The sequence below is a fragment of the Chelonoidis abingdonii genome, chromosome 4, assembly GCF_003597395.2.
Source record: "Chelonoidis abingdonii isolate Lonesome George chromosome 4, CheloAbing_2.0, whole genome shotgun sequence".
Taxonomy (NCBI): Eukaryota; Metazoa; Chordata; order Testudines; family Testudinidae; genus Chelonoidis; species Chelonoidis abingdonii.
In genome coordinates, this window is record NC_133772.1 from 148698950 (window position 1) to 148712686 (window position 13737).

General features: G+C 38.1%; 1 protein-coding gene across 1 annotated transcript in view; it reads left to right on the forward strand.

Annotated features, from left to right (window-relative positions):
* C4H14orf39 (chromosome 4 C14orf39 homolog) overlaps nucleotides 1-13737 on the forward strand; it is a 54058-nt gene that overhangs the window by 22585 nt on the left and 17736 nt on the right. The window contains exons 8-13 of the mRNA XM_075064661.1: nucleotides 1680-1800; nucleotides 3941-4035; nucleotides 8212-8351; nucleotides 8869-8948; nucleotides 12190-12275; nucleotides 12377-12441. Coding sequence (XP_074920762.1) covers nucleotides 1680-1800; nucleotides 3941-4035; nucleotides 8212-8351; nucleotides 8869-8948; nucleotides 12190-12275; nucleotides 12377-12441 — 587 coding nt within the window. The remainder of the gene's footprint in view (nucleotides 1-1679; nucleotides 1801-3940; nucleotides 4036-8211; nucleotides 8352-8868; nucleotides 8949-12189; nucleotides 12276-12376; nucleotides 12442-13737) is intronic.

Below are 13737 nucleotides of genomic sequence, written 5' to 3' on the forward strand. Positions count from 1 at the left end.
CTATATTTACTGGCTGGTGGGTAGGAAAGTTTATGTTTGGCTTTTTCACTATCTTTGTAGCCTTGAATGTGGTGATGATGATGTGCGATCATTCGTTATCGAATTTGATCATCTTTCATGGGAGTTATTGGTCCTCAGGTGGCTAACAAAGCCAATCCTTGAACCACAAGTTCTATTGCAATGAGGGCAGATGTTTTCAGGCTCAGCAGGAGGCTGTTGACCATGACTGGAAGCCAGTCTCTCCTTCCTTCTACGCCTCTTGTCCTCTTCAGATTGTTGGTGAGCAAATGTGATAACAGCCACAAGAAATTACTGTCATTAAATTACAACTTTATGCTTAGACATTATTTCTGCAGGAGTTTTGCCCGAGGGAAAATTGAGGGCCAAATAATACCCTCCATGAGTGGGGCCCGGGAGGAAGATAACTGAGGATCTTTTCATGAAGTTTCTATCAAAATGTTCCATTAGAGAAGGGTGGGGCTTTGCTACACCTTGGAAGAATAAGAAGATTTAGTCTCCAAACCTTGACTCAAGAGTCTGCTGAGACTATCTGCACATATAGCATGTGCCTCTGCACTGGCTCCAAGGCCTCCTGAAGCAACCCTGCCACCTCTCAGCTGCATAATGACATTGTAGCTGCACTACAAGGTAACCTCCAGAGCAGCTTGGGGGAGGAAATGCTTTTCTCCAATCTACAAGGGTTCCGCTGAACCTCACTGTCTCACCAGTGTGGATCTGGAACCCGAAAGGGCTTTGAGACATAGGTGTGTGTGTGCACTCATGTAGGAAAGAGTGCTGTGTAGCTGGCTGGACCCCTCTTCCAACTTATTGGTCAAATACTGCCATTTCTTACCCGTTTGCACCCCCTTTTAGTTACAATGGAAGTTACATGCATGCAATTAAGGTAACATCTGGCCCTCAGAACTTACTCATACAAAACTCCCATAAAGAGAGTTTGCTTAAGGGCTGAGTAAAAACACTGGGCCAGATCCGTACCTCAGAGGGGTTGCCCTTTCATGAATCTCCCCTTTTCTGCACATTATGGGAGATCAGCCAACTCTTCAGCACCCCCCACCACCACCTGGGCGTGGTAGAACTCTTTCTGTATATCCAATATCTGCACTGAGGGGATAAGGATGTGATTGGGTGGGCTTGGAGTCCATGGACCTTATCTGGAAAAGGGAATACAGTCCTAGAGTACTTCTAGTGCACAATCCCTTACTGTGAGCAGCAGGGAGTCCCTGTTAGTGCAGCTCCACTGGGTTCAACACTAATGTGGAGGCAGATAGCCTGCACATAGATGACCCTGATCTCCTTGATTCTGCAGGCTTGTGCGTGGCCCTTGCACCCTTTTTTGTGTGGCGGCACACTCCAGTCCCCTGACAGACAATGTAGGGAAGTCTCCAAAAACAAATCCTCACTAAGATTTCCTCCCCCAAATCTCCCTACAGCAGGTTTTAACGGTGCAGGGGACATTCAGGCCCTGAGTATAGGACTTCAGCATATGACCTAATGGGAGTTTTGCCTCTTATAGGGATCATATAGGTGTAATTCATAGACTGTGTAGATATAAACTTTTTCAGTATAATATACATACAGATTTAACAGTTTAATATCTGTATTCTTTGACATGACTGTATGTCATACATACTATACTCACTGATTCTTTAACATAAAAGTGCTTATCTGAGGCAAAAAACACAAGACGTCCTCAAGCATGCTGCAGTTTTTACCCAGAAATCTTCTAAACTAGAGAAAGAAGCAGATGAAGTAGAAATGAAAATTAATTATTTCAAACAGGTAACAGTGTATTAATATACAATTTAATTATATACAATTGTATTTTACATTTGTGTATGCATGGATATACACTAATATGTCACTGTGTCTTTCTGTAGTGATAACAGTACATTGCGTTTCCTGGCATACAGGATGACCCCAGAATTAGTAATTACTGTATTGTTTCTGTTGCATTGTAAGTATTCTCTTTAGGAAAGGGGGAAATGTGACTCCATGAATTTATGGACTCTTGAGGATTGCCTTATATTGATCTCAGCTTACACCATCATTTCCCTCAAGGCACAGAGTCATGGTGACCTCCCTTCCAGCTCAAGAAGGTTAAACCTATCAGTGTCATTCCTAAATGAGCCACAGTGCTCCCAGTTCCTGCTGGCATTTAAGATGTTGCAAGTTAACCTTGTGAATATTAATGTATTGTACCTAAATATGGAGTTCATTGTCAGAATGGCATACATTCCTGTTCTCTTTTGAATAGATGTAATGCTAGATAATTCTCTGTCTCCGATGATCCTCATCTCTACAGCTTGTGCCTTTGCACCAGAGCGAAACATAGTCCTGTTGGGTAGCAGAAACACTGCTCCCAACTAGGACCACCTTCCTAACAATGTGTGTGTAAGGACAGAGCCATGGCACCACACTCCTAACACACTGCCCAACTGAGCTGGCTTGGTGTGGAGGAAGGCACACTGTATACCCGTCAGTGGATACTGAAACTGTTACTCCAGCATGCAATGGCCAGGAGGCATTTTGGCTAACTTAACCAAAATTCCTTCTGTTGCCCTTTGGCCCCTCTGTACCTCAGGAGTGTGGGCAGTGGCAATAAGGCATAGTATGGCCCATAATATCCAGGTTAGCTCACTGTCAGTAGCGTTTCATCCAGAATACTTCTGGCATAATAAGATATACTGTATGGGAATTTGGAGTTCCTTAAATGCCTGGGAAATTTTCTCCAGTCTAGGTCCTCTTGGTGATGTCTTCCTGAACAATTTATCCTGAGTTCTTCCTGTAGACTCCCAAAACTTTAGAAGCTGGGTAATTAGTCTCCAACCTGAGTATAGCATTATGTAGTTGATGCCGTGTTGGAATTATTGTAATACATTTATGCACGTTAATCAAATAAGAATTAAATGTAAATGAATTTTTAATTCATACTCTTATAGTCCCACTATGAAAGAGTTTGCTCTAGGACATTGTTAAAATGATTTTTAAAGACTTACATAAAATCCCTAGGCTGAATTTCTGTGATACTTTAGGTCACGTTCTAGAATGTAAACTGGCAGATGTCTACAAAAAATTGTTGGAGAGGTATTTGGACGTTGACTACATCCGCTCTAGGTTGGGCTTCTAGCATGGTGAGCTTTTAGAAGAAGTGGAGATCTGGAAGTCTTGAAATATTGCTGAGCTACAGTGAACTTACATTTTGCCTTAGAGAAGACCTAGAGAGAGAGAGAGAAGGTGTGAAAATTCGAAATCACATAAAAGGATCGGATTATCTAAAACATACACATCACTTTGTAAATGTGGAAGATATGGGAAGAAAGATTATTCTTTCATGCGAAGATTTAGCATTAGGACAGATATTTTTGTTTCATCTGATATTGGTTTCATGCTTCCTGTATATATTAGTCCAATTCTTTATTATTTGCTCTTCTTTTGATATATTACTATTAATTTGCTACTTGCTGGCTTGCTGCAAATAGATAAAAGATTTAGAAGGGGAACAATAGCCTAAATTGATCCATCATTGAAACATACTTAATTGTATCAGAGGCATAAAAATGATCAAGAAGCTGCATTGCAGTTCTATAAACTAAGGGACAGTTCTGATTCCATTAAAGTCAATGGCAAAAGTTAAGTCAAAACGGCAGGGGGAACAGAGTCAGTCCCTACCTGAGTATTATTTATTTATTTATTTGTATTATTGTAGTGCCTAAGGATCCCAATCAGAGAAGGTCCCACTGTGCAAGGCTCTGGATAAACACTTAATACAATGGCTTAGGGACAGTAATGTTATAATAATTAAGGAGACCATCTAAAGAGCTCCTATCTATGAATCGATTTAGCAACATCAGCAGACATCTGTGGCAGGCTGTTCATATTTTTCAACTTTTGACATTTCTTTTATTCATTACTTTTTAAGCAGTTTGAAAGGAGTACAGAAGATCAAAATCATTCTAAAATTATTGAAGGAAAAAGTAAAAAAAAATTAGAGAAAAGGAAGGCATTTAAAGAAAGGTAAACTTTTAAACTCAGTTCTACAGTCTGCAGATAAGTGTGATGGGGCAAAGCCTGGAACCATGCATAAAGTCTGGCATCTCTACGGCACTAGAATTTTCCCTCAGTCTGGTACAGAGAACCAGCTCAACTTCTCCACAGTGGCTTCACCAGCCCATTGGTGTAGTTTGACTTCTATATTTGCGAGGGGGAGGGGGCAGTTCTTGTCAGGCAAACAGAGGCATGTGTGGGGCAGAGGGACAAATTTTGCGCCTGCCTGAGCCTTGCAGTTTGGGGGGACAACACGCCTCCTGCCCCCCAAACTACACTCGTGGTTGTGGCTATGACTGCTGCACTTCTCATCCCAACACAAATGGATTTAATTATTGTAGTAAAAGCTGGGGAAAACTTGATTTTAAAAAGCTGAATCTATCTGAAGACATCTTATTCAAATCTGTTAAGTGTTGGTCTTTGATTCACACCACCACTGCTTGGATTTATGTATACATCTTGCAGCTGTTGAATATTGCTTCTGTTATTGTGAAATCAGAAATTACAGCCACATCATCTTTACTACACAAAAAGAGTTGTAAATACTAATAATCTGGGTTTTATAGGCTTCCAAGTGTCATCTGTGATCAGTTCATTTTTTGAGCCACTTAAGAAATCTAAATCCTAATTTAATTCTTAAAAACATGCATGATTGAAAGCTGTATAGACAGGATTAATGGCTTAGTAAATTAGTCAGTAGTCATTTACAACTGAGCCTTAGTTTAATTTCAGCTGATTTACAACTGACTGAAAATCATTGTCAGGGCCAGCCTGAGGTTATATTGCACCTTTGGTGAGTACTAAAACAGGGACTTAACGCCCTATACAAAATTGCAAAACTCTATTTTAAGCTCCAACTATGTCTTAAGGACTTGGCCTGATTGTTGTGCACTAAATTGTCTTGCCTTATGATCTCCTTGTAAAATGAACATGATATATTTTTAACGCTTTTAAATTAGTGTTTATTAGGCTAAAAATGGAAGCATTTATCATTTTACTATCCTTGAAATCTCTTCCAGAAATCCCCACTCATTGATGTCTCTGTTTGTGTCCTCTCACAGACTTAGGATGTGTTCAAATGTTTGATTTCTGATAATTTGGACATGTATATCAGTTACATCTGCATAAACATGTTAGCATACATCCCTGTCTCCTTTTTTCCCCCTTTTATTGGTAAGACTTCAGAAATAAAGAGAAGCAAAAAAGGCTAACAGTAGTCAAAACTAAATAAGAACAAACTGAAACTCTACAGGTGGGATTTCCGAAAAAACTTAAGATCCAGATCCTCCAAAGTATTGCTCTCATTCATTTAAGTGTGAATTAGGTACCTAAATACCTTTGAGGACTTGGACCTAAGTAAGTTCGGAGCACAGATTCCTTTGATTTTTTCAAAGGGACCTGTGCTCCCAAGTGACTCAGTCTCTTTTGAAAAATCCCACCCTCCATTTATCAGTTATAGATAATGTGCTATTGCTCAGGAAGGTTGAAGTCTTAAAAAATAACAGGTTTCAGAGTAGCAGCCATGTTAGTCTGTATCCGCAAAAAGAACAGGAGTACTTGTGGCACCTTAGAGACTAACAAATTTATTTCAGCATAAGCTTTCGTGGGCTACAGCCTTTCTTTGGATGCATAGTATGGAACATATATTGAGGAGATATATACACATACAGAGAGCATGAAAAGTGGGAGTTGTCTTGGGGAGATGTAAGTATTCTCCACTTCTTATGAAACTGTCTGTACTGGGCTATCTTGATTATCACTTCAGAAGTTTTTTCTCTTACTTAATTGGCCTCTCAGAGTTGGTAAGACAACTCCCACCTTTTCATGCTCTCTGTATGTGTATATATATCTCCTCAATATATGTTCCATTCTATGCATCCAAAGAAGTGGGTTGTAGCCCACGAAAGTTTACGCTTAAATAAATTTGTTAGTCTCTAAGGTGCCACAAGTACTCCTGTTCTTTTTTAAAAATGACACTGACATATGTAGTGTTATACTCTAGGTTTTCCAAAAGTGTTTGAGAGACAAAGTGCACAATTGTTTCTCAGTTTGACTAGAGATTTTAACTCTCCCTTTGAGTATCTAAAATATATTTTTTTCCAAATTTGAGATTTTTGCCAAAACTGTTTGGAAAGCATGTTCCATGGACTGTGATTGTAATTCTTTCATCCTCTCTAGATCATGACTGATTAGATTTTATTTACTAACGGAAAAAGTTCATAATCTGTTTGAGAATACAAATATTCATAAGGGGCTTGTCTGTACTATGAAATTTAGAACATGACCTTGAAGAGTCAGTGCCAGCCATGAAAGCACAGGCGCTGTAGGTAAGGACAAGTCATGTTCAGCATCATGTCAGTTAGTCGTGGTTAAAAATACTCAGCACTACTTGTCTTTGTCTATGCTGACTGCAAAGTCACCGTGAGCACTGTGTTAATGAGGCTCTTCAAGGTTGTGTTCTAACACAATAAATATTGTAGTGAAGACAAGGCCATGTTCACTGATGTCTCACAGCTTTATCAAGCTTGGATAAAGAAATTACTGCTGTGGACAGGAGATTTTATTTTGGCTTTAGAGCTTCTACTTTTGCCATTTGAAGTTCACCTTGGCAAAAAACCAAAAGAACTATCCGTTTTGCAATTATGATCAAGATAAAGATTTCTTATCTACTCAGATGACTAATAACACTATATCTGAAGTAGATACTGAAGACAAATAATCTTTTTTGTTCATGCTGCAATTTTGAACATTTTGAGCTTCAGTCTGTAGTTTGATTTTTCTCTTAATGATTATCAGTTAAGTCAGAGAGAAGGAAAGACCATGTGACTCCTATGGATTTTTTCAATAGCATTTTTAGGGGGGAAATATATAACCACCTTGTATTTGTGTTAAGTTTAAGTCCAAGCTGATTTGAGGGTCTTTATTCCTAAGACTTCATTTAAATATTTATTTTTGACATCTTAAGAAATTATGACATGTGACTGAAGTCTTGTTTCAGTAGCTCTGATGGAAGGAAGTATTTTCCTGGAATAATAAATAATGTAATAATACTTTATTACCATAGGGTCGGATTGTTAAAGGTATTTAGGCACCTAAAGATTTCAAAAGCACCTGGATGCCTACCTCCCACTGGCTTTTGAACATCCCACTAGGCACCCAATTGCATCTTTAGGTATATAAATACTTTAAAAATCTGGCCTGTAGTATCAGGTAGTTTTTGCTCAGAACCACCATTATATCACAGCCTTGTCCAATTCAGTGCAGAATGAAGGCCTCAACAAGGTGTCACTAAACAGCCTAGTCCTGAACAAAATGCAACTAAGTAGTTCTAGCAAAAGCTCTCAGTTTATCTCCAGCTTTATCCCTGGTTGCTTTTCAGCACTTGCCATGCACTGATTTCCATGACATCTTAAAATGACACCATCAGCTTTAATATCACACTTCTTTTGGAAGATTTAGTATCTTGCTAGAAGTAATACCTATGATTACTATAACCGAAAGATTTTCTTTTTCCCCAGTTTGGTTATTTTGTGCATTAGACAGCACTTGGTGTATGGTCACCTGTTTAGTTCATTATGCCTCAATCCAGCAAAGCAATAAGCATATGCGTAACTTTAAGCCTGTGAGTTGTCCCATTGACTTCACTGGAATTATTCACTTGCTTAAAGTAAACACTTGCTTTCATGTGCTTAAATGCACTGATAGATTAAGGCACTTCCTCTTCTGTATGTGTGTTGCTGTGTTATGTGGATCTTTCAGACAGAAACAGGGAAAGAGAAACTTTTTATTTAAATTAGGAAATTTTGATTTCAAAATTACAAAATAATGCAAAGGGGACTTGAGAGCAGATACCTGCAACTATTTTTATTTTTTTTCTTTTATAATGACAGACTTTCAAATTGATTGTGTCCCTTTAGTTATGATCAACCCATTACCACTTTCACCTTCTGCTATCTTCAAGACCTCTTTATGCTTGGTTTGCAAGCTTTAAGGAAAGTTTAAAATTTGATGGATTTCTGGGCTAAAAGGGTTTGGATCTTTCTTGAAGTGTGGCTCTTGGGAAGAAAACACCTTTGAAAACTCCACTTAGAACAGTCATGTTTTACTAAATTTCATTTTAAATTGTTAACTCCATTTTTAATGTAGGATGTTTGAAGAGATTGGAAATCTACATTTATTAAATGGGAAACCTCAACAGTATAAACCATTACATCTGCCTTGCATTCCTCAGAAATTAGTCCAATCTGTACAGACTTTTAGCCTGTCTTCGCAAAGAACAGAAACAGGTATAGTGTGTGTTTCTAATGGTATTCTTTCTTTTATTTTTTTTGGTGGGAGGGCAAGAGTGTGTGGAATTTGTTCAAAAAATAAAATATGGAAACCATAATAACTTATCTAATCAACAGTCTTTACTATGGCACTTAGTTCGGACTTTCAATGGGAGCTGGACGCCTTACTGCCCTTTGTGCTTTGAAAATCTCTCCCTACCTCTGATTCCTGTCTCTTCTCTGCCACAAAGGACATGATAGTATTTTACTCATTTTGGGTAAATTCAGTACACGGTATTGAAATATTTGAAATTTTGTACTGGTGAAATTTTTCAAATACAAATAAAATACAATAACTGGATACATTAATTTACAGTAAATGGCCTGGTACTTTCATACTGTGTGATACATTTCTCTCAGATCCATATTAAATGCCAAGTTGATTAGTTTTATTCACAAATTCAATTTAATTATGGCACACTGTTTAAATATAATACTGCTAACAATGTTAAGTAATGTTTATTGAATAATGCAGGTAAAGAAGAAAGAGACAATTCCATGGACCATTCAGGTATTGCTAGTATTTCCTTGAGCCAAGTGGACAGTGAAACACAGGTATGCAGTTCTCCACTTGAGAAAGCCATGATGCCACAGAATGTGGTTTATTTGTTTAAATTAAAAGCACTTAAAATATTTCCAGTGCTACTGTATCTTAAAATTAGATAACATAGAGAGGTAGATGGCTCAGGATTTAGTAATAGGATAGGGAATCTTTCCCCCTTAGTTTGCTGTTTCAAATCAAACTCAAGTCACTAGCAACTGAATGCTTTTACTCTGTGATGGCCATTATGAAATGAGATTGGTGATCCTACTAGGCATTCTACCGTTGCCTTCTTTTCAAAATCCAGGTCTATAACTATGCCTTACCCACTCGTACATGGTATCCAAGTCTTTTAAATGACATCAAGAGAGTCACTTGCGCATGTTTAGCAAGTTCTTGGCATCCTAAAACAGGGGCATGTTCTTGAATCACTGAACAATCATCAGTTGGCTCCCTCAATAAAGAATTTAATAAAGAACTGATGCCTAGACGCATTAGACTCTCTGTGGCTGACAGCTCAGTTTTGAAGATCAGACAGGGAAAATAAACCAAGGCCCTATATCTTAAAGGCACAGACAGAGCCTCTCCATACACTGGAACAACCTGTACTTATATTTTGTCTCTCCCTCCCATGCCCAGAAAAACAGCTTTTGTGGTATATTGAAATGTATTACTGATTTTTATGGAACTAAATATTAAAATAAATAGCAATCAATAAAATGTACCTAGCATTCATATTTATATTTAATTGTGAATACAGGCTTTCCATTTGGAAAGCTGCTTATTTTATGCTGCCCTCGAATGTCAAAGTGCTGCTGCAGAATTTAATATTAATAATACATAACTGCAACAGATAATACATTGAAGCAATTGTCGACGGAAAAGGTAGACTTATGGCAGTTAGGTGTGTGGTGAGGCTGGATTTTTGCATTTTGAGAAGAGTGAAAGAGGAGTAGCTTTCAGCACTAGAAGGGTGATGGGGGCTTTCTTTTCCTTCCTGCTTTTGGCAGTTTTCTTACCTGTAATTCTTCCTTCTAGGAGAAAGGAGTTTTCCTTGTCTCTCTATAGAGAGAAGGGTATACATGGCTCCTTTCCCTCTTCCTCTTATCAACCCCAGCATTCTCTGTCCCTATAGGGCAGTGGGATTTTCTATTGGCTTCTTCTTTCAATACACTCCCAGAAAGTTCTCATACCACTGGAGTGCACTGTCTCATGGTATGTTTGCACTGCAAAAACAGGGTTTGTACTTAATTTGGGTTAAAGCAGCAATGAAGACATGGAAACTCGGCTTTTAACTTGGGTTAGCAGCTTGAGTCAAAGCCTGTAGAGGAGCCTGGTATTAAACTGTTAACCTGAGTTTAATAGCCAAGTTGCTGTGTTTTCACTGCTGTTTTAATCTGAATTAGCTAAATTCCAGATAGCTAACCCGATTTAAGAAAGACATTCACTCGTGCATGCATACATACACAATGATCGTAGTGTTTTGAGGTTTTTTTCAAGCCAGTCTATAATTCAGCCCTCAGATCCACAGACTTCCCATCGTGTAATCCCTTCAAGGACCATGCAAAGTATTATTCCAATAATAGTGTTGATTTCTGGATTTCATATATGCCTTTACAGAAGAGTGAAAACAGCAAATGCTGAATAATGATTGTTTTTGTTTTCTGTCACTGGCAGCAAAGGTTTACACTGAAATCAGACTATATACACTATTGTAACGTTACAAAATTAGTACAGATTTTTTTTATGTTCTATAAGTTTTCTCTTCATCAATTTTTTGTATTTATTGAGTTAAGTTCCGTTCCTATTTCTCCAAACATTAAGATAATTGACAGAATAACTGGAACTATATAGTTATACTAGTTCTTTCCTGGGTACAGATTAGTTCCAAATACATACAATACTAATTAAGACCCTGTTTATGCAGAGGCTTAACACTAAGCATGTGAGTAGGTCTATTGACAAAGTTGAGCAAATGTAAATGTTGCATGATTGAAGTCTAAGAGGTCTTGGCTTAATTTAACACACCATAATAGAACAAAGTGGGCTAAGCAGAGAAAAAGTCCAGTTATTTAGTAGAAACACAGTATACTGGTACTTAATACAGGGTGAACTTTGGACTAACTGTTCACTTTGAATCTAGTACATCAGTTTTGAAAATGTCTCATAACTAAAATATTTCAGATAGTGAATCTTGAGATATGCTGCACCACAAGACTATCTAACGCATGAGTAAATTAGATGTATTTTGGGCCCACACCACTTAGCATCCACTAAAGCACCTGGTTCCAGAACTATGAAATACTTCTGAAACATTTTAATGATCGGAATATGTAAAAGTCATACATCAGTTGCAGGATAATGCTTCACAGGGCAAAAGATGTAGAGAAACAGGAAACGCACAAACTTAGCCATATTCTGCCATCTGTTACACCTGTACAACCTCACTGGTTTAAAAAGTGTTGCCCAAGAGTACCTGATCTTAGAATTTGGCCCATTAATTGTATTCTCTAAAATCCCAAACAAGTGAGATAAGTTAATGAGTGTCCTCTATTTGGTGCTCAGTTCATTTTGTTATGTGCTTTGCAAATAAAAAAAATCCTGTAAACGCCTTATAAAGTACAGTGTTTCTGCTACTAGGCATTTCATTAGCCTCTTAGTGCTACACTGTGCCATTAAGGCACAGACGTGCTTCACACAGCATGTAGGACCACCCCAGAGGGAACTCTGGTGGGAGGTATTAGTATTCTGCTTTCTGGAACTCCCCAACACACAGGAACTGCAGGCTCCCTGTACCTCACTTTAGGAGAGTGCCTATATTGGCCTTCAGAGATGGAGGCAGGTTATGGCCCCACTCTCTCCATGGTTGTGAAGGAATAACTATGAAGAATGATTTGGGTTTGCTAACAGACAAATCAAATGTGGGCATGGAACATGATGCTGCCACAAAGATGCCAATGGGGTTTTAAGAGGGAAATTATAGCATTACTTTAGGGACCATGAAATATTCCCCTCTGTACATCATTGATGAGGTCATATTGGCAAAAGACATCATTTGAGAATCCATCCTATAGAAAAATGCTCATCTGGAGGTAATCCAAAGGAAAGCAGCAAAAACAACAAGGTTTGGATGTTATGACCTATAAATAGGGGTTAAGAGGACAGAATTTGTACAGCCTAAGGAAAAGTCAAAATATCATTGCTCAAGTACCAATTTTATAAATATCTTTGTTTGAAATATTTCCTGTATTTTAGAAATTTAATGAGACTGCAGGGACTAACAATCCCAAAATTGCCAAAGTTCCATCCATAGCAAGCTTGCAAAACCAAATGCAATTCAGGTAACTTTTTTTAGTAAACCAGTTTTCATTGTTGAAATTGTAGATGAAGATGGAAATAATCCAGAGTCAGACAAACAGCAGCATTATTTCTGTTTTCTTAGATTGCTAGTTCCTCAGGAGCAAACAACTTGCAAGCAATGGTTTGAAAATGAAGCTACAGTAATAGGTAACGGGCTATTTGAGGTTTTTGGATGGAAAGTGCTATCAAAATGCAAGCTCGTCTATACCCAGATAAAACATATGACAAAAAAAAAAAGATGAGAGGTCAAATTTTCATCCTATAATAAACTGGGCTTCCATTTTTGCATCTGCAATTTTGGTTACTTAGGCAATTTAAGTTTGTAGATGCAGTGAGGTACTGAGACATCCAAGTGACCTATAAATTGTAGACACAAATTGGTTGTATAAAAATGGAAGCCGGTGTCTGAAACTGTGTCCAGAATGGTGTAAGAAAATGGAAAGTAAAGAGCTGTAAGAAATTAAGTGATTTAGGAGTCAAGAATTGTCTAAGTAAGATCTGATAAATAACTTATAAAAAGAAGAGAAACAAACACAAAATATGAGAATAAAAGACATAGAAGGGCAAAGAAGAATTGGGAGAATGGGCTCAGTAACTGGAGTTTTCTTGGTAAATTATAAGTGAATAAGAATTTATTTGTGGGATACATGCAGAACAGGTACAAAATTAGAACAGAAATACGAGAAGAGAACCAATAATTTTAAAATCACAAGTCTTTGAGTTTTGGTTTCAAGTGGATTTCCAAGGTATTGTCAGGTTAAACCCTTATCAGAAGTTGTAGTGCAGTTTGTGTATGTGAAGATTCTACCTAGACCTCCCAATACTGCAATGTGGGATCAGGGTCCAAAATATGTGGGACACTGCAAGTCTCACGTTGTAGGTTCTGAAATTTAGGACAAAAAATCTGATAACATTTCTCATTTCTCTCTTGCTTTTATCTTTCCCATCTTGTTTTTTCCCTCTCCCTAGAGATTCCTCCATCACTCCTTGTATGGGTGTGCTGTTCATACTGCTTCCACATCAGCAGGTCTACTTCTGTTCTTGTGTCTGCTACTAACATTCTCAGAGAGCAGTAGCATCAGTCAGGAGGAACAGAGCAAGCCAGGCATTATGACAGCAGCCTAAGCAGTGCTTCCATAATATTGGAATAAGTGGTAGAATGATGGGAAACTACTTGGAAAATGGCCACAGAGTGGGATTCCATTAAGATTACAGGACACTTGATCGTCCTTTTCAAAAGCTTTGCAGAATCAGTAGGATGAATATACAAAGTCAGCAGATTCAATACAAACTAGTGTAAATGGTGGAGTCTCTAACTTGAAGTCTTTGGCTATATCTACACTACAGACTTTACAGCAGCACAGGTGTACTGCTGCAGCTGCGCTGCTGTAAGATCTCCTGTGTGGCTGCTCTATGCCGATCGGAGAGAGCTCTCCTGTTGGT